This window comes from Hippichthys cyanospilos, chromosome 22 (genome assembly GCF_059441005.1).
Source record: "Hippichthys cyanospilos isolate Australia breed blue-spotted pipefish chromosome 22, RoL_Hcya_1.0, whole genome shotgun sequence".
Classification (NCBI taxonomy): domain Eukaryota; kingdom Metazoa; phylum Chordata; class Actinopteri; order Syngnathiformes; family Syngnathidae; genus Hippichthys; species Hippichthys cyanospilos.
In genome coordinates this window covers 7,200,001-7,224,839 of record NC_142390.1, presented here as the reverse complement: position 1 = coordinate 7,224,839, position 24,839 = coordinate 7,200,001, and the positions used below count along the sequence as shown (strand labels likewise).

The 24,839-nt window shown below is 44.2% G+C and overlaps 5 protein-coding genes across 18 annotated transcripts in view; 2 read left to right on the top strand and 3 right to left on the bottom strand.

Annotated features, from left to right (window-relative positions):
* LOC148405707 (liprin-beta-1-like) overlaps positions 1-787 on the top strand; it is a 50,272-nt gene extending 49,485 nt beyond the window's left edge. For all 3 annotated transcript variants that reach the window (XM_088406761.1, XM_088406760.1, XM_088406759.1), the window contains one exon: positions 377-787. The gene's annotated coding sequence lies outside the window, so the exon portion shown is untranslated. The remainder of the gene's footprint in view (positions 1-376) is intronic.
* On the bottom strand, positions 786-8,498 carry tulp3 (TUB like protein 3). 3 transcript variants are annotated; one of them, XM_088406773.1, is made up of 12 exons: positions 6,343-7,407; positions 4,318-4,362; positions 3,936-3,984; positions 3,702-3,864; positions 3,395-3,628; positions 3,215-3,336; positions 2,946-3,140; positions 2,774-2,886; positions 2,597-2,711; positions 2,434-2,532; positions 1,335-1,506; positions 790-1,259 (listed from the first exon to the last, which is right to left on the bottom strand). In XM_088406773.1, the coding sequence occupies exons 1-12, from the start codon at positions 6,378-6,380 to the stop codon at positions 1,126-1,128; spliced, it is 1,479 nt and encodes a 492-aa protein (XP_088262899.1). In that variant the 5' UTR covers positions 6,381-7,407; the 3' UTR covers positions 790-1,125. The 3 variants fall into 3 exon arrangements, with proteins under 3 accessions (XP_088262898.1, XP_088262899.1, XP_088262900.1); XM_088406774.1 differs by lacking the exon at positions 6,343-7,407 and adding an exon at positions 8,351-8,498 and having other exon boundaries at positions 791-1,259; XM_088406772.1 differs by having other exon boundaries at positions 786-1,259; positions 3,702-3,984; positions 6,343-7,634.
* On the top strand, positions 3,532-15,647 carry foxm1 (forkhead box M1). 9 transcript variants are annotated; one of them, XM_088406769.1, is made up of 12 exons: positions 3,533-4,043; positions 4,940-5,029; positions 6,321-6,851; positions 9,030-9,806; positions 11,356-11,784; positions 12,300-12,475; positions 12,622-12,807; positions 12,898-13,026; positions 13,140-13,199; positions 13,811-13,856; positions 13,925-14,100; positions 14,667-15,647. In XM_088406769.1, the coding sequence occupies exons 5-12, from the start codon at positions 11,391-11,393 to the stop codon at positions 15,216-15,218; spliced, it is 1,719 nt and encodes a 572-aa protein (XP_088262895.1). In that variant the 5' UTR covers positions 3,533-4,043; positions 4,940-5,029; positions 6,321-6,851; positions 9,030-9,806; positions 11,356-11,390; the 3' UTR covers positions 15,219-15,647. The 9 variants fall into 9 exon arrangements, with proteins under 9 accessions (XP_088262897.1, XP_088262895.1, XP_088262894.1 ...); XM_088406768.1 differs by having other exon boundaries at positions 4,274-5,029; XM_088406767.1 differs by having other exon boundaries at positions 3,533-4,422.
* On the bottom strand, positions 8,677-10,785 carry rhno1 (RAD9-HUS1-RAD1 interacting nuclear orphan 1). Of its 2 annotated transcripts, XM_088406778.1 has the most exons (3): positions 10,229-10,785; positions 9,581-9,762; positions 8,677-9,517 (listed from the first exon to the last, which is right to left on the bottom strand). In XM_088406778.1, the coding sequence occupies exons 2-3, from the start codon at positions 9,737-9,739 to the stop codon at positions 8,957-8,959; spliced, it is 720 nt and encodes a 239-aa protein (XP_088262904.1). In that variant the 5' UTR covers positions 9,740-9,762; positions 10,229-10,785; the 3' UTR covers positions 8,677-8,956. The 2 variants fall into 2 exon arrangements, with proteins under 2 accessions (XP_088262904.1, XP_088262905.1); XM_088406779.1 differs by lacking the exon at positions 10,229-10,785 and having other exon boundaries at positions 9,581-10,152.
* On the bottom strand, positions 15,632-21,532 carry LOC148405703 (cystine/glutamate transporter). Its single transcript, XM_088406777.1, has 12 exons — positions 21,168-21,532; positions 20,489-20,615; positions 19,711-19,826; positions 19,499-19,624; positions 18,157-18,256; positions 18,008-18,052; positions 17,819-17,942; positions 17,641-17,744; positions 16,519-16,615; positions 16,307-16,456; positions 16,020-16,197; positions 15,632-15,828 (listed from the first exon to the last, which is right to left on the bottom strand). Exons 1-12 carry the CDS (start codon positions 21,364-21,366, stop codon positions 15,764-15,766), a joined length of 1,431 nt encoding a protein of 476 aa, XP_088262903.1. The 5' UTR covers positions 21,367-21,532; the 3' UTR covers positions 15,632-15,763.
* Between the last annotated feature and the right edge of the window lie 3,307 nt (positions 21,533-24,839).

The following is a 24,839-nucleotide window of genomic DNA, read 5'->3' as shown; positions in this document are numbered from 1 at the left end:
TATTTGAGTTATTGTTATTACTTTGAGTATTACTATATTGTGATTGAAAACGTTTTTAAACATGTCATTAATTCAGGGTGTGCCTTATAATCCGGTGCACCTTATATATGGAAAAAGTTTTAAAATATGTCATTGATTGAGGCTGCGCCTTATAATCCGGTGCGCCTTATAGTGTGGAAAATACGGTACATGAATTTGGATGTTTCCAAGTTGAAATCTCACTTTTGTGTGCGTTCATATTAAATGGTGTTTTATAATAAATCAGTCCCAAGTATGAGTGTTTTATACCATATCACAGTTCTAAGAATTTTAACGCCAGAAAATTATTTGTTTACATCAATAAAGGATCCTCCATAGTCCGGTCTTGATTTTCTAGGAGTGATGATGAGACCTCCAGATTTGGAACCTTGCCAAGGCGGCAATGTCAAGAGCGCGGCGCTGAACTCCTGCCATTCGAGGAAGATGCCGCCTGGACGGTGGCGCCCAATCGCATGAGCGCTCACCTCACACCCAGTTACTCATAAGATGGTGGCCACCAGCCGATTTTGCCCCTAGCAACTCATGCCCCCTGCTGACCACCTCTCTACCCCTTTCTACGCTGTCCCGGCCCGGTGAGGCCCTTTGATGTTATAAACATTTGATTTGTGTAATTTATTATATCCGCATTATATATGTTGTTATATATGATGTTCCCTGACTTACTCTCAGCATTTGTTCCCAATATTTTCATATGTTACTTTTGTAGTGGGAAGAAGGAAATCTTTATTAAAGAAGTTGTTGCTCAAAAGGATACCGTTTTTTTCTGGCCTGGTAAGACAGATCTCACAGTGATTTGTTTTTTTGGTCTTTTTATTTACAGGACACATAATCTGTGCAATTTTGCATGCTTGTCAACAAGTCACAAGGTAAAAGCTATTCACAGAAACACAGTAACCATAAGAATAATGCACTTGCCCTCCAGGACAAAATAATAAGAAAATACAAAGTGATAATGATTTGTGGATGTCTTATAAGACAGTTTTTTGTGAAAGTGGCACTGCAGGAAACCCAAGCTTGATTCCGATGGTGTCCGAGTCGAGTCCTTGTCGACGAAGGGAAGGTTGTTCCTTATCCGCCTTGTGCCGTTCATTCGCACGCCAGCTTGCTATCGAAGCTGGATAGGCCAATGGCGAAGGCTTGGAGAGCGCACAGTGGGTAGTTGTAATCCAGCGTGAAGATGTCCTCGGCCACTCGGCCGAACTGCATCACGATGTAGTCGGCTGATGCGGGCGGGAGGAGATTGGTCGGTAACGCGGAGGTTAAGGACATCGGAACGTTTGGGGGGGGTCACTTACGGTCGTTGTCGTGGACAATCTGGAAGTTTTTGATGGAGGCCTGCGTGACGCGTCCGTGGAAGTTAAGCACATAGGATTGAGTGTCGTCGTTCCACACGGGCGCCTTGTTGTGAAGCTCAATCAGGTTGTCCAAGGAGTGGCTCTGCCAGCGGCTGAGCAAGCTCTCCTGCTCCTGAGAGGCAAGAAAATGCAGGGACTATATACTGCGCTTCCAAAGACAAACAAAAAAAAAAAAGCTGCCGAGCTGGTGAAGAACTGCTTTGTGGTAGAGACACACAAAAAAAAAGACCAGAGTAGCCTACTAAACCAGTGCTGTCAAACTCATTTTAGTCCAGGGGCAGGAAATATTCAGATTTTTTATTTGTTCACAAAATATATTTTGGATAGAACACAAAATAAGATGAACTTAAAAGGAATGATTCAATAGATGAGACACAAATATTCCGTGGAAGAAAATGCCCTCGTGAAAATATATAATATAAAATAAATATATAATAAATTGATGCTGTAGTGTCTCGTTTTGGACACTGGGTGGCTCCCACGTCATGGCATGCATGGCAGAGGAAGTTAAAACTCACAAAGAAGAGAAAGCATTCGCTTGTCAAAATACGGAAGCGCTTTATGCTTGCTTTTTCTATTACGGAAGCGCTTTATGCTAACTGTTGTGTCAAATATTTTTAAAACAAATTCAAGACTGATTGAAATACAACACGGGTGAAAGCTGAATGTCTGTTAATAGCCCAGATTGTCGATTGCGAATATCTTTGGAGTGATTAAAGGATTTTAAGTGCACTGAGCATGACGAAGCTAGATGCTAATGCTAACGTAAACGCTCGTGTGCTACTGAAGCCATCAGCGAGCTAGTGTGCCAAATGGTCACTTCCGCTTGTTGCTGTGGTCATTGAGCATTGTCTGTAAAATTAATAACTTTTGTTTATTAATAATGGACAGCTGTCACCATAGCACCTTGATTAAAGATGCTGGTCACCTCGAGGCCGGTGATAACCAGGAGAACATGGGTCTCCGCTACGCTGACCTGAGATCTTAGGCATGAACTTTAATTTGACCGCAAGCGGACAGTCTTTGGTCAGTGACTCACATTGTGGGGCCTCACAGGCACTCTCTCAAAGTTGGAATTCATGCCTGGGATGATGACTGTCATCTTGCGTGGTCCTTTAAATCCCAATACGTTGATATCCTAGCAGACAGAATGACGGATAAGGGATCGGGCGATTGGTGTATGTTTTTTATGCGTCGCTCACGTAGCAGACTGCAGCCAACTCCTGTCGGGTGTTGCTGTCCTCAATGGAGGCAGGGTTCTTGCAGGGGTTAGCGCCGTTGTTGTACACGGTGAATTTGGTGCCCATGAGGTTGGACCTGGCAGATGGAAAACCCGTTAATGACCTCCACCAGTCAAAAGCAGCTCTCATCATTTTCACCTTAGTTTGCCGATGAAGCTCTCGCCTTCTCGCGACAGATCGGTTGGGTCTACTGAAATCAGGTAGTTGGACGTCTTACTCTTCTTTCGCTTCCTCCCTGCCAACAAGAACACCTGAGGACAAGAAAGTCCATCAAGCGTCATGACTTTGTCCAGAAATGGATAAGCTTCACCTTTTTGCCATCCTCCCTCTCCATGTGCATGTAGTACGTGGGGTAGAGACCGCGGTCCATGCCCTTCTTGTCACGGGTGATTCGGCATTTGATCGTGGCGCCTCGAGGAGCCGGAAGCAGCACAAACTCTTCCAAGTTGGACACCTCGAGAAGAGGCGAGCTTGTGGAGGACGGTGAGCCGCTAGCCGCCGCCTCCTATGGAGCGAGCAGAAGCCCTGTGAGATTTGACCAACAATATGTCCAGCTTCATCACAGGGCTAACTGCCTACGGGATCTTTGGCGCTGGTGGCGGAGGCGGGTCTCGTGGTCTGCTCGCTGGGCGTCGGCGATTGTGGCCGCTCTTCCTCACTTTCCTCGCTGGATTCATCAAAGTTCATACTGCCGGACAGGCCTGGATAAGGACATTTTATTTACACGATAAAAAAAATGCCCAAGGCTTGTTTCATCACCTTGTTTTCGCAGTAGTTCATGGATGTCCGTCTTTGGCTGGTGCGCAATCTCCGTGTCTTCAACTTCCTCCATGTCCCCAGCTGCTGCAGCAGGGGAGGGGGGCGGCGGGGGCCGGGGCTTGAGCGGGGACTGGCTCTTAACTTGGCTCGGGGACTGATTTACAGTCGTGATTTGGATTTTCATTCCTTTTTTGGGAGTTTTGGATACCACAAAGTCTGCTGGGCCGTTAATACCTAAAAGTGTGTGTGGGGGGGAAGAAAGTGTTTGTTAAAATCAGAGGATGTCCTCATCTTTTGCTGCTCTCACCATCTACAACAATCTCGTTGGCGTTGCCGATATGCGACTCAACCAGCGGGGCTTGCTCTTCGCCGCGTCGTGAGCGGGTCCGCCGGGGCCGGACCTCCGTATTGGGCTGCACCATGAGCGTTTCCTGTCGTTTCCGGCGCTGCTTCTGCTCCAGCAAGGACCTCTGCGATGGCACCCAGGGATGAGGGACGTTCGGTAAAAGCATGGATGACATCATCTCGCCACACTTCTCACCTGTTTTTCCAGCTTCTGCTGCATGATGCTGCCGTGCTCGTCGAATCCGCTGCAGGGATGGAAAGGAAACACCCCCCGTAAACCGGTTTGAAGTGGCGGGATTCACAGGTGGGAAACTGCAAATTAGGGATTCTGCCCAACATGGTGGCGGTTTGGGGGTGGGGCTCACGTCGCTTAGCTACGCAGAGAAAGGGCACCAGCAGGGTGCAAAGGCTTTGGGGCCGACCTCTGTGGGAATACTCGTTTTAATATGACAAGGAGAATAATGTACTTGAGAAGATACTTTTGAGGCATCGCTGAAGGACTTGTGCTTAAGCAGCTCATTCCACTCTAAGCAGCAGAAGAGCAGGTGTCGCTGACAGGATGCGTCGGGTGATTTTACCTTGTCGGCGTCGAACTGGACGAGAAGCTGCTGGAGCTGGAGGGTCTTTCCGAGGGAGAATGTCAATTTCCCAGAGGAAGAGAAGAAGAGAAGATTTAAATTGTGGTACTCCACTGTTGACATTCTGGGGACGGATTTTTCGCGTCGTCCGACACTTTTATAGAGGACCAAAGAAAAAAAAAAACCTCCATGCTGGATTCCATTTCAAATGCATTCAAAGACTAGCTTAAAAAATGGTAAAATTGATGTTCAATAGGAAAACGTGTCCACTGAATATAAATCCTCAACACTGTTATTAATGTACCTGTTGTAAACCGTGGATCCCCTGTAATCTTTTTACTGTGACCATCCCGCATTTGGGTTTTGTTCAAACAACACAACCCGGTGTGGCTAATCAATATTTCACCAGGCTTATGTAACGATCCAAGCGACCGGGCGTTGATTAAACTCAAGACGGCAGATCTCCTCTGTAATTGGAGATCTTAGCATGTCGGTGTCAAAGGTAACCAATTAGAGAGAGCACAAAAACATTGTAAAAGTTTCGGGACGATAGCTACCGAATTTAAAACGTGTATAGTTTCATGTCATGATTTTTGTTGCGTTTTCTATTTTGTCTCTGCAGGACAGCAAAGTGAAATGAATCCCAGCCAAACACGAGACATAATTGGATAGGCCAGGATGTCCCCTATTGAGCAATTCCACGACTTAACATGTGAGCTCAAATGAGTCAAAAACAATTGTCCACTCCAGGGATACAAAACGAATAGGCTGGCTCTCTCGAGGATATAGGGAAGTACAACACTTTTTTTTTTTTTCCATCGCATCAAGTTACAGTAAAATAGCACCAACTCCTCCAAAGGACGTCCTGGTCTCACTGAGACAGGTGTCAAACTCCAGTCCCCGAGAGCTGGTGTCCTGCATGTTTTCGAAAACTTTCTCTCAAAACACCTAATTCAAATAAGTATAAATATTCAAGCTCCTGCAGAGGTTGCTGATAAGATCATCATTTCAATCAGGTGGGTTGGGGAAAGAAAACCGGAAAACATGCAGGATACCGGCTCTCCAGGACTGGAATTCCACACCTGCACAGGTGTCGAACTCCAGTCCTCGAGGGCCGGTATCCTACATGTTTTCAAACCTCTTCCCTCAAAAACACCTGATTCAAATGATTGGGATCATTTTAAAGCTCTTGCCGAGCTTGCTAACGAGCTAATCATTTGAATCAGGTGTGTTGGGGAAAGAAAACTGGAAAACATGCAGGATGCCGGCCCTCGAGGACTGGAGTTCGACTCCAAATCCAGTCCTGCATGTTTTTCGGCTTTCTTTCCCCAACACACCTGATTCAAATGATTAGCTCGTTAATTAATTTAACAGAAAGCCCTGCAGGAGCTTGAAAACGATCCTAATCATTTGAATCAAGTGTGTTTGAGGGAGAGTCTTCAAAAACATGCCGGATACCGGCCCTCCAGGAATGGAGTTCCACACCTACTAGATCAGAAGTTCAGGCCTCGAGGGCCGGTTTCCTGCATGTTTTTGAAACCTCTTTCTCAAACACACCTGATTTAAATGATTATAATCATTTTCAAGCTCCTGTAGAGCTTGCTAAAAAGCGTATCCTTTGAATCAGGTGTGTTGGGTTGAGAAAACAAGAAAACCTGCAGGATTCCGGCCCTCGAGGACCGGAGTTTGACACCTATTATCTAGAGACAGCTAACAGTAAGCATTAAAACAACACCAGGAGAATATGGACTGTCAAAACGGGTAGAGGTTGAAAACGACACCATTCTTTCCTAAACGCTTGCAAATGAAATTTATTTTAGGCAAAAGTTTACATTGGGGACCCGTCTGTTGAGAATCTGCAGAAAATTCAAACGTCAAATCTTTACGAACGCATTTCATTTTGGAGCAAGAGGCAGAGCTCGTCCCGGGCTTCTGTTGCTGATTTGCTAGAGAAGAGCATAACAAGCACTTTTTTTTTTTTTTTTGCCACTCAAAATGAGAAGCAGGCAAATCCCGACATCTGACCTGTACGACCATCGGCTGTAGACGGGCCGCGAGTCCATCCTGGCTCAGACCGATGCTCGTTCCCACTTGGCTACGATTCGAAGATGCGCGTTTGTTACGTGTGTGGAGAACTCGGTCCCCGTGTCCCGCCCGCTCGGGGGTGTGACTGAATGTCTGGCCGGTGGTGGAGAAGGAGGGTGCGGTTGCCATGACACCCACGCCACGCATCAGGATCAGCCAGGAAAAACCTCCAAAGTGCGCCTGCTATCGAGGGGATCTAAGTTGACTCCCCAACAACTTTGCGCCGTTTTTGTACTTTTGCTCCATCTGCCAACACTTGCATTCAGCGCGCCAAAATCTTGTTGCCAGGAGACCAACATCCACCCAACAGCCCCGAGAGCCCCATTTGCGTGTGCATGTTTGTCCTCGGATGACGTTGAAGTGACACGGAAGTCGGTTGATGAGGAGCGAGGGGACGCCTGGGGCTCACCGGCGGGAGTAATTGCTCGGAACAAAGGCGACAAGTGTCGGTAATAACACCTGTATACGCTGCAATCATGTCAACAAGCAATCGATGTCATTACATTGTATTATAAACAAAATGTTCTTAAAGGCAACTGGGAAACGATGCGTTATGTTATGTTTCCTTGCAATTGAATTTCCAGTAATCTGTCAATGCTAAATTTATAAATGCTGTTGACGTTGCCTTCCTGTGTATACAGTATAAACAATGTATTAATCAGTTTAGAGCAGGAATGTCCAAAGTTTTTCGTCACGGGGGCCACATGCAAAAATGATGCGAGGCTAAATTGAATTAAGCTTTTTAATTCATCAAACGCACCAAAATCAACCAAGCACCTGTCTATTGTTTATGTATTAGTGTTTTCAAACAGCCTTTAACCTGAACAACTTTTAATACAGGATATATTTTTGGATTTTACGTAATGTTGGGGTTGCTACAAACCAGAAAATTTCTGTACCTGCACTGAACAGCACCAAAATCCCACCTTCATTCACAAATAACAAAAAAAAATCTGCTTAAAATTAACAAAATTAACCAACTATTTGTTGGCAATGTGTTGAGTGGAGGAAGCCATTTTTGTTTGTAAAAAATAATTCCCTTTTTCACCAGTTATAAAGAGAACAGCTGTTGCTAATTTAGTTGCAGACAATCATTTTTTTCAGTATTTTTAGAGAAGCTCTCTTTAATATGCAACAAATGTATTCGTCAAGTGAGATATATTAACTTTTTTTCATCTTATATTTTCAAAGTGTAAAGTTTTTCATTTAATTTTTCAGTTTTCCTTTACGGTGTAAACTGCTATTAATGTGTTATTAGATTATTATTATTTTTATTTAATATCAAGATTTAAATATGTTAAATAGCATCACGCCCACTTTCGCACTGTCGACATGAATCCGTGCTGCCCCACTTAAGCGCTGCCTGGGAAACAATTTATGCATACAGGGAAATTATGCATTTTGGTATGTTCTCATCACTTCCTGTGATTACTTTCATATTTTGCCACCAAGATGCAAAATGTGACTCAATGATAGCAAATCCAGTCTGTTACGCCAATGTTGCAAAAGGGGTGGGGGTATTCACAGGAATGTATTTGGAAACTAAACGCAGCAGGCGAACGTGCTCAAACATGCATAAACTAATACCCCCCTACATGACTCATTTAAGTGAAATGTTGTGCATGAAAAAAAAACATTTTTTTCTGATAAATCCGACAAGTCGCGTAAAACGCAAGTAGACGCCACGCACTCATTTTTACGTAATCTGGGACGTTAACAGGAGTTTGTCAACTTCACTTTCGTTTCCAAAAGTTTGTCGCTAAAGTTGCTCATCGCCACTGAACGTTTCTTTACCCGTAGCATTTAGCATTAGCTCAAGTCGCCTCTTTCTCGCCTAAAAAGTTACGATCGGCTCGTTTTTAGCGTGAGAAAAACAACTACGTAGCCATGGCGATTCGCCTTGCTCAGGGTGGACATAAAAAGTGAGCATAAAGTGGTTTCTTCTTACCTGATGCTGTAATAACTCATGTTTGTCCGCGGTTGCTAAGGAAAGTCTTCGTGCCGACGTTTTTTCGCCGAGGAGCAACCCAGTCCCTAGTTACCGCACGCGCGAACAAAGCGCGCTCTTATTGGCGGACTTGTCAGTGAGACCGCGTGTGATTGGTTAATGCGGCAGCGACCAAGCGTAGTTAATATGCGTCCATCATCGTCGCGTTTGTGTTTTATCAGTCACAAAGTGGACGTTTTGACGCCGATAGACAAATCAAAGGTTTGTTAATTATTCTCCTCGTTGATTTCCCATTTCAGTCGTGCATTTGGACATCAAAGAGACAATTTATCATCACAGATTAGTTTTATTCGTGGGAAAGTACATGAAAAACATCCGAATATTGTCCGAATTGACAATGTCCTGCGGAGCGCAGTGCATGAATCCATTGCTGCATTAAAATTCTGGAGGGCAGAAGTGCATGCAGTTTTAACTCATTTTAACATTGCCGGAAATGAGAACTTCAGTACTGCCTTGCTTGATGTGCTGATGTCAAAAAAGGAGGAAATACTGAACATAGCATTTTCGAATATCTGTTTGGACCTTAAGCCGTAAAACGTGTCAATATTAGCTGGTGATGAGCTGTCCCCTCTCCTCCAACGTGGCGTCCAACTCGAACGCGTGCATCCATCTCTTCCAGGTAGCGCTTTGCTTGTAGTAGCGCTCCGGTGTGTCCGGCACCAGCACGTCGGATGGCTGACACCGTGGTGGCGTGCGCGGCTGAGCGAGGAGCCAATGTGCAGAAGGTGAGGAAGAGGAGGCACGACCTCCCGGTTGTGCAGCTGTTCCTGTGTCCGCATTGGGTGCTGCACGGGTAGTGGTTCTCTCCTTGATTGGCGGACTTGCAGAAGAGGTTGAGGCACCATCCTTCTGCTTTTTCAAGACTCGCCCTTTTGCCGCATCCTGCTGGCTTTTCAAAAAACGTCCTCCAGAGTGCAAGCTCCCAGCTTGATGATGTCTAGCTTGCGTGTTAGACTGAAACGACAATGAGGAGAACTTGCTGGTGCTTTTCTTGGACAGTTGGCCACAAGTTTCCTGGTTCCTGTTCCCCGAGAGGCACTGCCTGCGTCGGCCACGTCTTGCCGTGGGAGCTGTAGCCTCCAGTGATGTGTTAAACTGTGGGTTTACCTGGGGGAGAAACAAAAAAGTTAACTTTTGCTGCAATAATGGTACGCGTGCATGTTAACTTACCCAGGAGCGGAGACTTCTGTTTGCTTGCGTCTCAGAGAAGAACCTTTTGGGATGCAAGGCGGCCCGGACTTCAGGACTGAATGGGGGTCTAGCACTACACATAGGCTGTTCGACGAATTGCAACGGAGGCTTTGCAGTCTTGGAACCTTTACGAGGCATTAAATCGCTGCGTGTCCGAAGACCTGGAGGACACCGTATTCATTTGAATGCGACCCAAGCCACTTGAGTATGTGCTATTAAATCCAATGTGTGTCGGTAAAGGGACAATATGTTACCGTGATGTCCTGAATGAAAAAACGGTTTAAATCTTACACATTGTCCCTTTAAATGTAACAGATTGAAAATATTATGGCTAAGGTATGACAGCCACTTGGCTATCCGTTGTAGTACTTCCGTAAACACGAACGTTAAGCGCGCACGCTGTGTGACGTCAAGGTTTGGCGTCACACACAGGTCAAATTTATTGGAAATGTGAACGACTCAATTGAAAATCGGATCTCACAATAAATTGGAATTAATCATTAAACCCTGCGGTGTGAACCTGGCCTTTGATTACAGTTGGAAATTCGCCATATTCTACACTGACGATACACGCGAATAACATGCTCTTTGATGCGTTCAATACCAAAAATAGTTTAGTTAACTCACCTTAAACATGGTCTTCAGTTTCATAAACGCAACAGTATTAATATAACCGTATAATGAGAGATTTTTTTAGGTTGTTATTTTTCAGCATCTCGATATTTGAGGCAATGTACTTCATGTTAAGTCGATTTTCACAAAATTCAACATCCGATAGCTTTTTCCTGACTTGCTGTCATTGGTTGGTTGTCAAACCACGTGACAGTGAGCCATTCGAGTAGCGCCGAATTCAAAAATGTTTACCACAAGAAATAAGGCAATGACATTGAATCTCTGAAAAACAGTACTTTTTCTTGTTCTAGCGTTTGCATACATGTGATGTGTTATCAACAGTTATTTGTTGAATATCCGAAACTTTTTAGTTCGGCTGCACTTTCCGGACAATGTACTTCCTGGTTTTCTCCACTGTCGCAAACGATTGGCCAAGTCCATCTCGTTTCCTTAAACGTCATCGTTGGAACGTTGTCAAACCACGTGACGAGAGCCAAACCTCCTGCACTAACTGCGCCATAATTCAAAATAGGTTTATTGTTACCAAAACGGAAGAGGGTTTGTGTGGAAAACCCTTTAAAGCGCCTTCGTGTTAGCATCTGTAATTTCACAATCCGTCAGGAATCCGCCAGGTGATGCGGTTTACGCTGTTATGTGACGGTGAGCCTCGGGTTCGCTGTCGGTTGCACTTGCACAGAAGAGCTAGCTTAGCCTAGCAGGCTCTTCACGTGACAATACATTCAAGTATTAATCGACATAAGTGTCCGGGTTTCACCGTCAAGGTTAAATTCAATCATTCGTGCTTCTGTTAAGCAGCTCCCGAGTTATAAATCGTAAATGTGTTCATGTGTACTAATGTGCTCGCAAATGAACAAGTACATATCGGCAGTAGAATTCGCATTCAAGTAACGGCCTGCACATAGAAGTAGTGCATGTTTATTAATATGTTACTAAAATTTGCTTTCGAAATGTAGCAAAAAGTTTAATGTTATCAACAATACGATCATTTTATGTACAAGCATTACATAGCGGCCTTTTGGCAGCTTGATAACAGGAAAAAATATTTATTTGCAAAGTACACCTAAAGTAAATATTTTTAAATAATTTGACTTGTGAATGTATATGTGACTTTCTATTTCCAGTATATCTGTAGGACACTTTGCACAACTGTTTGACAATGAGACGGAGCCCAAGAAGACCTTTGATCCTGAAAAGGCGCAAGCTGCCTTTTCAGCAGAAAGACCATCCAACGAGTCAGGAAAATTCGGGGACCTCGTCCACAGCTCATCTGGAGTTCCCAGATGGTGTGCGTGTTCTGGATCACCCCTCTTTCCCTGGCACACAAGTGGTGGTCATTCCCAAGACGGCCATACTGCGCAACGTCATTGAGGCGCTGACGGTCAAGGGCAAGGAGTGCGGCACCCAGGGGCCCAATAAATTCATCCTCCTGGGTGAGAGCGGCAACCTGTACTCAGCCTCGTGGCCCAAGACAGATGAAGACGCCGTCTTGCCAGATAGCGCGGCAGGACAGCAAATGTCTCAAAGTGCTGACTTAAATGCGGTTAAAGATGGTAAGAATTTAGCACGGTTGGAACAGTGTAGAGTATTTTGTAGCGTATTTTCCGCACTATAAGGCGCACCTAAAAGCCTTTAAAAAAAAAAAAAAAAAGCTGATGGTGCGCCTTATAATCAGGTGCGCCTTATATATGGATCAATATTGAGAATTGGGATTCGTTGATGGGGAATGAACTGATCAAGTAAGGTTTACATGTTTCTTTTGTGTGTTTACAGTTGGTCATTGACATTGAGTTGTTATGCTATTGAGAGTTTAGAGTTATTATTTGAGTTATTATTGTAATTGCTTTGAGTATTACTATATTGTGATTGTAAAAGTTTTAAAATGTGTCATTGATTGAGGGTGTGCCTTATAATCCCGTGCGCCTTATGGGGAAAACATTTTAAAATATGTCATTAATTGAGGGTGCGCCTTATAGTGCGGAAAATAAGGTACATTTTTCTTTTATCATGCATGTTTTTATATCTATGAGAATTTTTGTCTTCACATGCATTCTCTGCACCCCTCTAGTGAAAGAAGATGGTGGCCCTTTAGATGAGAGCCTCGCCAGTATGCAGTGTTTGGAAAAATGTGATGTTATGCAGCAAGAACCTGGCGATGCGTCCAGTAAGGAGAACAAGAGTGAGGCCGCCATGTTGGAAGGAGAACCTTGCGTGACTGAAGCAGCATGTGACTCAGTACCCGAGGTTAGTTTGACTGTGTATTTTGAGATGCATCATCTGTAGCGGAAGGGTTGGAATTTATGGAGTTACAGTGTGCTTCACTGATATATTCACGTCATTTTCTCATTATTTTAGAAAGGTTAACTTTGGTCATGCCTTGTCTTGTACAGACCACCGAGACCGTCGCAGCCCCCTCAAAAGAAGTCACAGTCGAGAAGCCGCCCTTCTCCTACATGACCATGATCCAGTTTGCCATCAACAGCACTGAGGACGGGCTCATGACCCTCAAGGAGATCTACGATTGGCTCCAGCACCACTTTGACTTCTTCAAGAACAAAAACAGGAAATGCTGGAAGGTGAAAGCAACCCCATTTGTCTCATCATCTAGACCAACACCCATTGTGGATTTTATTGATTTTTTTTCCCCCCTTTTTTTCTGCTCACAGAATTCAGTACGCCATAACCTCTCCGTGCATGAAATGTTCCTCCGAAAGACATCTGGTGATAAAAGAGTTTCCTTCTGGACCATTCGGCCTGAGGCCAATCGAGGGCTCACACTGGATCAGGTCTACACGGTCTGAGACACCTTTGAATGCTTTGCTTTCCACAGTATTTGTTCTTTCGGACACACCCTGCCCTTTTTTTTTTAATTAAAAGAACTTGAAAATATTTGCTTTTGCTCCTGCAGCCTGGATGCAACCCAGTGGCATCTCCTTATGTCCGACCAGCTCAGATGTCGCCTCGCCAGGTAACATTTGCAATTTACTTGGATATGCAGTTAGGGCTGTCCATGACTTTTTTTGTTTTTGAACAAGATTTGCTTTTTAGTGTTTTTCCCCCTTTTCTGGGATTCATTTAATTGCAATTGATAGAAAAAAAGTCTTCCCCGGCGTTTATATGCATCAACTTGCAAGTTTTCGGAAATCGGTTCATTTTTATCTGATCAAAATCAGGGGGAAAAGTTCAGCCTTAAGAAAATTTTCTTTCATTCATATATCATTTTAATGGCAAGAAAATTACAGATTTTGCCAAAAGAAAAATAAATTGTGAAAAACAATGTGGTTAAAATAAAAATAAATGCTTGAGATGGAAAAGAAATGCCCCTTTCATATTTTTATGCTCCTGATTTATTTATTTTTTTTATTTACATGAATGATCAAGAATTGATAGTGATCAATTTTAATGGCATTCTAGCATGATTATTGATTTAAAATCGCTAAAAAATAAGTCAATTATGAGATGGCCCGTTTTTCGCCAAGTTAGCACTAGTGACAAAATAAGTTGTCCAAACCTTTTTGAAGTCTCTAACGAGTGTGCAATGTTTTTTTTTTTGTTTGTTTTTTTTACATATATACCTAGAATCAACCACTGCCTGTTTCTAGCAAGAAAAAAACTGCTGGTTCAGGTGAGTTGTTTTTGCTCACACTGGAAAAGAGAAAAAAGTATGTTGACTTGATGGTTTTTCCTTGTGAGGTTCAACCAAGCGGATGAAAGCTCTTCTGCCTCGAATGCCTGCCTACCTGGTTCCCGTCCCGGTTCACAGCTCCGCTGTGTGCCTGCCTTCTTCCTGCCTGGTGGCCACGCCCACTTCCAGCACCAACACAGACAGCACTTCCTGCAAAGCCAAGAGACGCAAAAACGCTCCAAAGGTGACACATTTCCATGGTCCGGGATCTAAAATGAAAATGAATTCAAATGACATCAAATTCTATCAAATGTTATCACTTACGATTCTGCAAAAAGCCATTTTGTTTGACGACGTGAGCATAAGTAAGTGTTTTGAATAGGAAAAAAAAGCACTTAGGTTTACCTATTTGCAGTCACGTTTTGAGAGCCATCTTGTTAGGATCAAAAAGCGCATGGAACTCGTGCCAAGCAACATAGCTTGATTTCCATTGCTAACTATTATTCAATCCTTTCTCAGAAGTGGGAGACATCATCAAAACTCAGCATATTTATTAGTTTAGAAATGTAAATGTGCCATGTCATCCAGTGTGATGCATATATACTTGTATATATGTATGTGTGTATATCTACTGTATGTTTTTTTTTCCTTTGTATATTTAGTTAACTATTGGGATTGCATGTCCGGAGTCTGAAAAGACGTCAAAATCCGTCTTTGGGATTGAGGGAGTTCGGCTCCCATTTCCGGTTATGGAGAATATTAGCGGTTATTGACCTTGACCATGATGGTGTGCCACTTCTGTGTGATCAGCAGGCGGCGCCGATGAAGGAGGAGTCCCCACCCGCTAAGGTGCCCAAAGTGGAAGTGAAGGAGAAGCCGGCGTTGCCGGCGGGCAGGTCCAGACGCAAGCAGCGTCTGGAGCGCACACGCCACGAAGAACCGCTGCTGGTTTACTCCAACGGGGACCCGGGCATCGCCCCCTGCTTGGACGGCGATCCGGACCTCCAGGCGGGGCGCCAAGCCTGCTCCACACCCAGTAAGCCGCCGGCCGAGAGCGCCGGCCAGAGCGTGATGCAATTCAGCCCCATCCACGCGGCCGACGGCGCCGCCCCCACACCCCTGCACGACTACGGCAGCTTCGCTGTGGCCGGCATGCCCTCGGAGGACTGGGCCGTCTTCTCCGATCCGGGCGCCTTCCCCGCAGACGTGGCCGACCGTTCGCTCAGCGAGGGCCTGGTGCTGGATACCCTGAACGACAGCCTCAGTAAGATCCTGGTGGACATCAGCTTCGGGCTGGACGAGCTTCGCGAGCTGGGCCTGGATGACCTCAGCCTCTCCGAGATCATCCCGCAGCTCAAGTAGTTCTGAGCGCATGATATATTCCCACTTGAGCAGTTTTCTCGGTTTTTGCCTTACAGATGCAAATTCTTCATTGAACATTTCACGCCCCCTCAGCGCTTTTTTGCTTTTGTCCTTTTGAAGAGCTGCCTCACTGACACTTTTTTTTGTTTGTTCGTTTTGTTTACCCCCCCAGACAAATATTTTCTGTTGATTTGCACATATTTAATTTTGGAGGGTCCACTGTTGCGTGGAAAGATGCATCCGCTCGTCAGTTGGGGGGGGAGTGAAATGCGGTGCAGGTTGTTAAGCAATAAGCTATTTAAAGTAAATAGCGTTTAAAAAAAACACTACTTTGTATTACAGGCAAAATGGTTGTGTTAGCATTCAAGAAGCCTATTTTGTTACTATTGTACGGTGTTACAATAAATGTTCTGGTTCCTCAGACCACAACTTTTGTTTCCATGTTTATTTCAACCATTTCGATGAAGGTGAGTGTTGAAACGTGTAGTGTGAGTTTACGTCTCGAAAAAAACTGCCTGGAGACTGGAAAGTTTGCTTTGTTTTCCTCAGTAGGTCTTGACTTCCTGCTGGGCCACTTCTAGGAGGATCTGGACTTGCTTGCTGCACTCATCTGAGAAGTCATCAGAAAACATGGTAAAAAAAAAAAAGCTTTTTTTTTTTGTAAGTATATTTGTACTTGAAGACCCCTTTCCGTCTTCAGTCTTTTTTCTATCTGCTCTCCGAAGATCATGGCCTTCTCTCAGAACATCATGGGCTTCTCGGTAGCACGGTTTCCCACCTCAATGCCAGGCGTTGACTCACCCAACACGCGTCTCCATCGAGGCGGCAGGCGGGAGCGGCGAACGACCGCGTAGTACACGGGGACGCCGGTTAGCGTCAGGGCGCAACTCCGTCCCGTATTCCAAGGATCCGAGTACAGCGACAGGCCCACAATGAAGAAACACACGGCGGTGAAGGTGACTGCGATGACCAGGGGGACCTACCAGCATCATTTTGAAACTTCAACCTTTTGGGTGAAATTTCAGCTCCCTGGTGTCTTCTTTTCATGCTTTCCCCAAAGGATTTGACAAAAGGCTTAAAAAGCTCACCTTGAAAGGCCGCTGGAGCTGCGGGAAGCGATAGCGGTGCACGAGCATCCCCAGCGTCGCCAAGGCGATGAAGAACCAGCGAGCGAAGGAGGCCAAGCTGATCAGGTGTTGGATCTCCTCTGTGATCAGCATCAAGACCACCAACGGGTACTGCATACGGTTTTAGCTCTCACTGCTTCGTCTGGGTTCTCTCGCGATTGACGAGCTTTTACCAGAAACAAGACGGCGGGCAGCGGCGTCTGTCTGCGGATGTGGATCATGGAGAAGATGGGCGGCCAGTGACCCTCTCTGGCCCCCACAAACAGCATCCTGACACGCAAACAAAACCCTTCGGCATCGGTAGGTTCCTCGCAAAAAAATGACTTTCATTTCACTTTGGAAAACATGCTAATGACCTTGGGAGCTCCCACATTTTGTTTGTATTTCATTACGTGTATTGTCTGAAATACACGTCTAAAAATGTAAACATAAATATGGAAAGTTCAAAAATTGAACAAGTTCACTTTTTTTTTGACATTAGTATTTTTCCTTTTATTGAAAATTTTGGGGAGGTTTATTTGTTGTAGAAGGGTATAAAGAATCAAATCATGAGAAAAAAGTTGCGTCTTATAGGCAAAAAAATAATTTTTGAAGACATGCTGATGACTCTGGGAGTTAAATAGTTCAATTTTTAAATATGTATTGTCTAAAATGTACCCAAAAAATATTTTAAAAAAAATCAATGATTTTTCTCCAGTATTTTTCCTATTACTGAAAATAAAAATATTCATTATCAGCCTACCTTGACAACTAATAATGGGTCTTGGCCTATTTTTAATACTTTGTTTTTAAGATTATTGAAATAAGATTCTTTATTAAGTGATCCTGAACACTTGTATAATTGGAGGGTGTAGATAGATGAATAAATTCCTTCAAACAAATATAAATTGCAACATTTGGGGCTGTGGTTGGGAATCACAAAATTACCATATTTTCTGCACTATAAGGCACACCGGATTAAAGGGCGCACCCTCAATTAATGACATTTTAAAACTTTTTCAATCACAATATAGTAATACTCAAAGTAATAACAATAACACAAAAGAAACAGGTAAAGCTTACTTTATCAGTTCGTTCCCCATCTATGAATCCAATTCAATATTGATCCATATATAAGGCGCACCTGATTATAAGGCGCACCATCAGCTTTTAAAAAAACAAATTAAGGCTTTTAGGTGCGCCTTATAGTGCGGAAAATACGGTAATCTTTTTTTTTTCCTCAGCCCTTCTGTTATGGACCTGACCAATTTGTCAGTCAAAATGGTGGCCGTTGTGTTGAAAAGTTTGGAACCCACCTGGGTGCGGAAAAGAAGCCCCCATTGAGAGCGCCCAGACAGGACAGCGCCACCAGGAGGGGAATGACAGTCGACACACCTTGGAGCGCACGGCTGGCGAATGTCTGCAGTGGGAAAAACTCTACATGTATTTATGTTTGTATATTTACATTTATTTATATTTATATATCTTACTGACCACAGCCACGGCTTCGGACATCAGGAGCTCAGCGGGCGTCATCACCGTGTAGTAGGACACGTTGACCAGCACGTAGAGCGCGGTCACGGTCGTCATGGAGCACATGATGGCCAGCGGGATGGTCCTGAGACCACACCCCCAACACGTTAGGATGCTTCATGTAAGACCGCCGCCGCGGTTGCGAAATACCTGTTTGGGTTGATGACTTCCTCTGTGACCATGTTGAGATAAAACCTAAGTCCAAGGCAGGATTTTATGGACTTGATTTTGCGATCATGAGCACACTTGTTTTTCGTGTGTGTGTGTGCGTGTGTGTGTGTGTGTGTGTGTGCATTCACCATCCTCCATATGCATAGAGGCCGTTGTAAAAGGCCAGCGGGAGCCTGTCCAAGGTCACCTCCTGCAGCTGGAAGCCGTTCTGGAAATTCTCGGTCTTCCCTGAGAGCAACAATGCCCCGTTTGAATCCCTGAGCACTATTTGCTTCACATCAAAGGGAAAGCGTTCTAAGGAGGCACTAGGGAGCTGAAATTTCACCCGAATGGTGACACCAAACGGCACCACCAGGTAGGAGTGTGTCATCCCTTGGCTAAAATATATATGCATATATAGTATACTGTATAGATTTTACTACATACCATTGTGGCATTTGTATTTATTGGGATATGTATGTAACTAGTATATTTTTATCATTTTGATATGTGTTTATATTATTTATGAATTGTATATATGTTATATATATTTATAGGTATAGTTAGTTTTATAGTTTGTATTATAGTTAATCTGTGCATCTATGTGCTCAAATCATGAGCAGTACACATACAGTATACTGTACTATATTGATCGTCTTTTATTGTGTCATTTATTTTTATTGGATCGTATATGTAACTAGTACATTTTTATTGTCGTATATGTTTATTTATATATTTATGAACTGTATGCACTATATTGTATTTGATTATATTTATATAGTGATATGTAATACTATGCTTTTTTATATATATATATATATATATATATATATATATATATATATATAATGAGCATAGTATGTTTAGCTATTGTTAAAATAATTGTAGATAGCCTACAGTGATTATACATTTGCTTCACAATATAACTGCTTGCAACGAAGAAAAGGTATGCTGTGAGGATGAGTGTGAGAAAAACTGTCTTGGTATTGTTTTGTCTCAAGCAGATGGAAGGCCGCTCAAGCCTGCCAGTTGGAGCGCTCCGGCAGCTGTGACTCTTATCGATGTCTCGCTATGCATAATATTTTATCCGAATGTTTTGCCACGTATAATATTTTATCGTACATGCATTAGTTTGTCACCCACATGCTCACACATAGAAGGACAAGTACACAAGGTTCCGGCCGTAGTCTTGCATTTTTTTGCCCCTTGAGGGCCGGGACCTTCATGTAGTTAGGGAGCTCTGTATCAAATAAAAGAGAGAGGGGTCGGAGAGCCTGGCAGAGGGCAGTAGAATTGTCCTTGGCCCCTCATGCATGAGCTGGAAAGATTGCCTTATCTCCTTTTTTGTTACAAATGTCTGACAAATTAACCTGACAGCTATATTTTCAATTATATCTTTTTCTTTTCTTGCATATAAACTATGTTTTTTGATATATGTTTGAAATGATCCATTCGTTCATTGAAGTCTTGCTTTAACTGTGTGCAGTTCACCTTTGGCCAGCGCTATGATGCCGGGCACGATGATGAGGACCAGGGCGAAGGTCTTGATGAAGGTCAAGGTGACCTGGGTGCGCGAGGCCGCGGTGACGCTCCAGCAGTTGACGGCCACCACGAAGGCTGCGCGCGCCAAAGCGGTGAGTGGGGAGAAAGCTCGACAGTGATGCAATGTGGGACATGAAAGGAAAAAAAACGGGGGCACTCACTCACTCCCAGCAGGCTGACGAGGCGGATGAGCGCCGTGGGGGCTTCACAGGGGGAAAAGAAGGGCTCCACCACATAGCGGCCGAATGCTAGTGACACGTAGGAGGTCACAGCCGGCCTGTACATCAAAGCGATTCTTTAGTTTTGCTTCAAAACAAAAGTCCATGGAAGTTGGTGACCCAAGCTACAGGTTTTTCCTTTTCAAATTAAGAGCAAAGTAATTGGAACATGAAGCTGCTTGTAGCCTGAACAAAGGTCGACAACAAGTATCATAGACAATATGTAAGATCATTTTTTTGTGGAATGAACAACAAAGAATAGTGCATTTTTTTCCTTTTCAAATTAAGAGCAAAGTAATTGGAACATGAAGCAACTTGAAGCTTGAACAACGGTCGACAACAAGTATCATAGGCAATACGCAAGCTCATTTTTTTTGTGTGATGAACAACAAAGGATAGTGCATTTTTCTTTTCAAATAAAGAGCAAATTAAAGGGAACATGAAGGAACTAAAGGATTGAGAAATGATGATCCTGTCAGGATGGCATTTTCTTATGAGTGTGATCTCATTTTAAACTTAATCTGGGTGAAATTTCAATTCACCACCATAACTGACTTTTTTTTTTTTTTTTTAGCTACCCACATTTATTATACAGCATCTTCACGGGAATTATGCGTAGGATTAGAATATATGAATTTCCGTTTCAGAGACACAAGATTGATTTTGTGAAAACGCATCAGCTGTACCTCAATTGTTCCCCATTGGGCAAAAAAGGACGCACCTAATGAAGATGAACTCCACCCACAGGCGTAAAAAGGCGGGAAGTGGCCCCAGGGTCTCCAACAGATAAGTGTAGTGGCCCCCCGATTTGGTGAAAGTGGTGCCCAGTTCAGCGTAGCACAGTGCTCCTAATGACACACGTGTCACAATGTGTTACTTTCTCAGCAACCCGCTTCGTACAAGCATTCCAAAGTGGCCTTGGCTGCTGTCCAATCAAAAGAATAACCAGGACGCTCATTTGCGGCCTCAACCGCCTTCCTATGAATTCACAAAGAGACACTCTGCAACCATTACTAATTCACATCTAGGGACGGCAACGTGGCACATTGAAAGTCATCATGTTTTGACAAGCTCTGCAATATTTTAGCCTCTTAGCGTTTTTTTATTTATATGCGTTTCCTTTGAATTCACACATGAAAAACAGCAAAAAGCCCGAGTTTGGTCCAAATTTCCCCTAGGGGTTAAACGCCGCCTAAACGGGCTGCCGTTGCGGAAAAAACAGAACGGGCAGTGAGAGTGGTAATTGACGAACGAGCGCGGCGTGCTGGGGTTTTCCAAGGTGGCGCCTCCGGCCCCAGCAATTACAGGTCTCTGCCTCAACAGGTTGCAACCACCAGCAGAAGACTCGAGGAAGAGTTTGTGCGAAGGGCCGCATCCCGTTTCGCAAGCGGGATCCCTACCGAACAAGGAGAGCACCCCGCAGAGAGTCCACACCAGGAGCGAGAGGCCCACGCTGCCGCTGTTTATCAGCACCCCCTTCGGGGCGATGAAGATGCCGCTGCCCACCACCGTCCCCACGATGAGGGACACGGCGGGCACCGGGCCGATCTTCCGCCGCAGGTGCACCCCCTCGCCGTTTTTGTCCTCCTTCTGCTTCATACCTCCGCGCAAATGCTCGGACGGGCCTCTCGGGGGAAAGTGTCTCTGAGCCTCCTCGCTTGCTGATTGGCTCTCCGGGCCAAGGGGCAACAAAGCCCGCACTTTTTCCCTGCCCTGATGACACCAAGCGACCCCTTCGTATGCTGGGGCGCTCTGTTGTGATTTTTTTTGTCTGTGACACGGCAAAAATAGGAGGAGGAGGGGGGAGGCAGCTGCATAAACCGGAAAAACAACGTGTCGGGGCAGACCCCTTCGGCGCTCATCATGCGCAGCTTTGCATTCCGATGTCAATCATTCGCGACAAAACGTGGGAAACAGACCCTCGTGCTGTCAAACCCCTCGGAGGTAACCTCCAAAAACTTTTGATCCTTGTGCTGCTCAGGTTGGCTGCAGTACGTTATTTGTCCACAAGAGGGCGGCGTAAGTTCTTTTTAAATTCATCTTACAATAAATACAAAAAAAAACAGAAATAGAAATAGGTACTGAAGGAAATTCATATTTTTCAAATTCAATATATCAATAAAATAGTGTGTACATGGAACTGTGTTATTCTAATAAAGATTGAGACGATGTAATGTCAGTATAAAGCAGATATGGTCCTGGCCCAGTGGAAGTGGGGACAAGTCGGTACCTCCAAAAGGAACAGATGGCATCCCCCGACCAACATTACACCAGGAACAAAAGGCTAGGTGCGGCCTTCAAGAGAAGATATCAGTCAGGGTTTTATGGTGCTCAGACTTCCTCCCGCTTCAAAGAATGGCCGGCAGAACAAAGACTTTTGAAGACACCATCCCCACGCAAACAGACCCCCACGCACGCACACACGGACAGGCACGCACGCACGTGCACACACACATGCACACACCGACAGGCACGCACGCACGTGCACGGACACACACACACACACACACACACTTGCAATCCACAGTGGGACTAGATGCCCCGGAAGGGTATAAGAAGTGAATGTTGAAGGTGAAAGGTTGCCATTTTCTGCTCCGACCCGTGGCAGGACTGGCCCGAGGCCTCGTGTACTTTCCCCACTCTGTCTGGATTAAATCAATTGTTTCACTATGTTGTGGTATGGGCAATCTTTCAACAAAAACGAACACGCTAGGAACTAGTTTAAGGCAAGAAGCTTTTTCTAGATTCCTTCAGTTGGTGACCCCAACGTGATTCTTGGAAGATCAGGTTGAAAGGACAGAGGAGTGGGCAGAGATTTTGCCGGACTTTGGTCTCCCTGGTGCACCAAAAGAAAGGTAAGCAGAAACCTTTTGTATATCCGAATTCTGCTGGATTGAGTATTCTAAATTTTGGGAGACTGAAGATATGGTGATGTCTCTGTAAGTACGAATTTTGTTTTTGTGTTTATTTTAACTGATTAATTCAACCGTGGTAGAGGGCACGGATCGGTGGGGAAGTTGAGCAAACGAGTTTTTTTTTGTGTTTATTTTAACCGATTAATTCAACCGTGGTAGAGGGCACGGATCGGTGGGGAAGTTGAGCAAACTAGGTTTTTTTTGTGTTTATTTTAACTGATTAATTCAACCGTGGTAGAGGGCACGGATCGGTGGGGAAGTTGAGCAAACTAGGTTTTTTTTGTGTTTATTTTAACTGATTAATTCAACCGTGGTAGAGGGCACGGATCGGTGGGGAAGTTGAGCAAACGAGTTTTTTTTTGTGTTTATTTTAACCGATTAATTCAACCGTGGTAGAGGGCACGGATCGTGGGGAAGTTGAGCAAACGAGTTTTGTTTTTGTGTTTATTTTAACCGATTAATTCAACCGTGGTAGAGGGCACGGATCGGTGTTTAGTGGAGCTAACGAATTTTGTTTTTGTGTTTATTTCAACCGATTAATTCAACCGTGGTAGAGGGCACGGATCGGTGGGGAAGTTGAGCAAACGAGTTTTTTTTTGTGTTTATTTTAACCGATTAATTCAAGCGTGGTAGAGGGCACGGATCAGTGGGGAAGTTGAGCAAACGAGTTTTGTTTTTGTGTTTATTTTAACCGATTAATTCAACCGTGGTAGAGGGCACGGATCGGTGGGGAAGTTGAGCAAACTAGGTTTTTTTTGTGTTTATTTTAACTGATTAATTCAACCGTGGTAGAGGGCACGGATCGGTGGGGAAGTTGAGCAAACGAGTTTTTTTTTGTGTTTATTTTAACCGATTAATTCAACCGTGGTAGAGGGCACGGATCGGTGGGGAAGTTGAGCAAACGAGTTTTGTTTTTGTGTTTATTTTAACTGATTAATTCAACCGTGGTAGAGGGCACGGATCGGTGGGGAAGTTGAGCAAACGAGTTTTTTTTTGTGTTTATTTTAACCGATTAATTCAACCGTGGTAGAGGGCACGGATCGGTGGGGAAGTTGAGCAAACGAGTTTTTTTTTGTGTTTATTTTAACCGATTAATTCAACCGTGGTAGAGGGCACGGATCGGTGGGGAAGTTGAGCAAACGAGTTTTGTTTTTGTGTTTATTTTAACCGATTAATTCAACCGTGGTAGGGGGCACGGATCGTTGGGGAAGTTGAGCAAACGAGTTTTGTTTTTGTGTTTATTTTAACCGATTAATTCAACCGTGGTAGAGGGCACGGATCGGGGTTTAATTGAGTAAATAAGATTGTGTAAATAACGTCTAGGGACTTTATTGTGAATATAGTGATTTTGTTTTGGGGTTTAGTTTAAACGTGGTAACCGGGTTAGAGGACACGGATTAGTGTTGAGTTTAGTGACAAAGGCTCCATTGACGACAATTTCGGGAGATGAGTATGCCACCAGTGAATTCGGAGGAAGAAAGGGATGCAGAATGTTGTAAATTTGCTTGTGAAAGTTATGGTGGAAGATGGCATAAAACAATGGATGAGTTATGGAGGGAACTAGAAAGTCAGTTGTTAGCATGTGTGGAAAAGGAGAAGCAAAAAGGAAAACAAGCAGAGTGGACAAAAGTGTGGGTGAAATGGAAGGAGGATAAAAAGGTTAATAGAGATAAATGTACATTTGCACATTTGGCTAAGGATTTTCAAATGGCAGAAAGGAAAGTCATTGCAGTGGAAAAAGAGTTGAGGGAGAAGATAGAGGGAAGTGGTAGGATAAAGAGGAGAAATATGACCAGAGAAATAAAGGAGTATGAAAAGTTGCAGCGCAATTTGCATGAAATGTGTTTGATGATGACTGCTGTGGCTGCTGGTCAGGAGGAAAAGAGGGTCACTTTGACCCACCATTGGGGGTTGCAAAACAGGGCAGGACCGCTGCACCCCCCGAGCACACTGAGCCATCCCAAACTGCATCTAATGGGTAAAGATTGGCTTTGCTAGCCTTAGTTTACAAACTGGGCGGGGGAAAAACTTTTGTAGGGACTGCAAATACTGAAAGGACTGACAGGCTAAAACTTGTTGTAGAGGACTTAGGCGGAGGAAATTGACAGGAAATCGTGGTGATTGACCAGACGACCCCCAACCCAAAGACATACAACT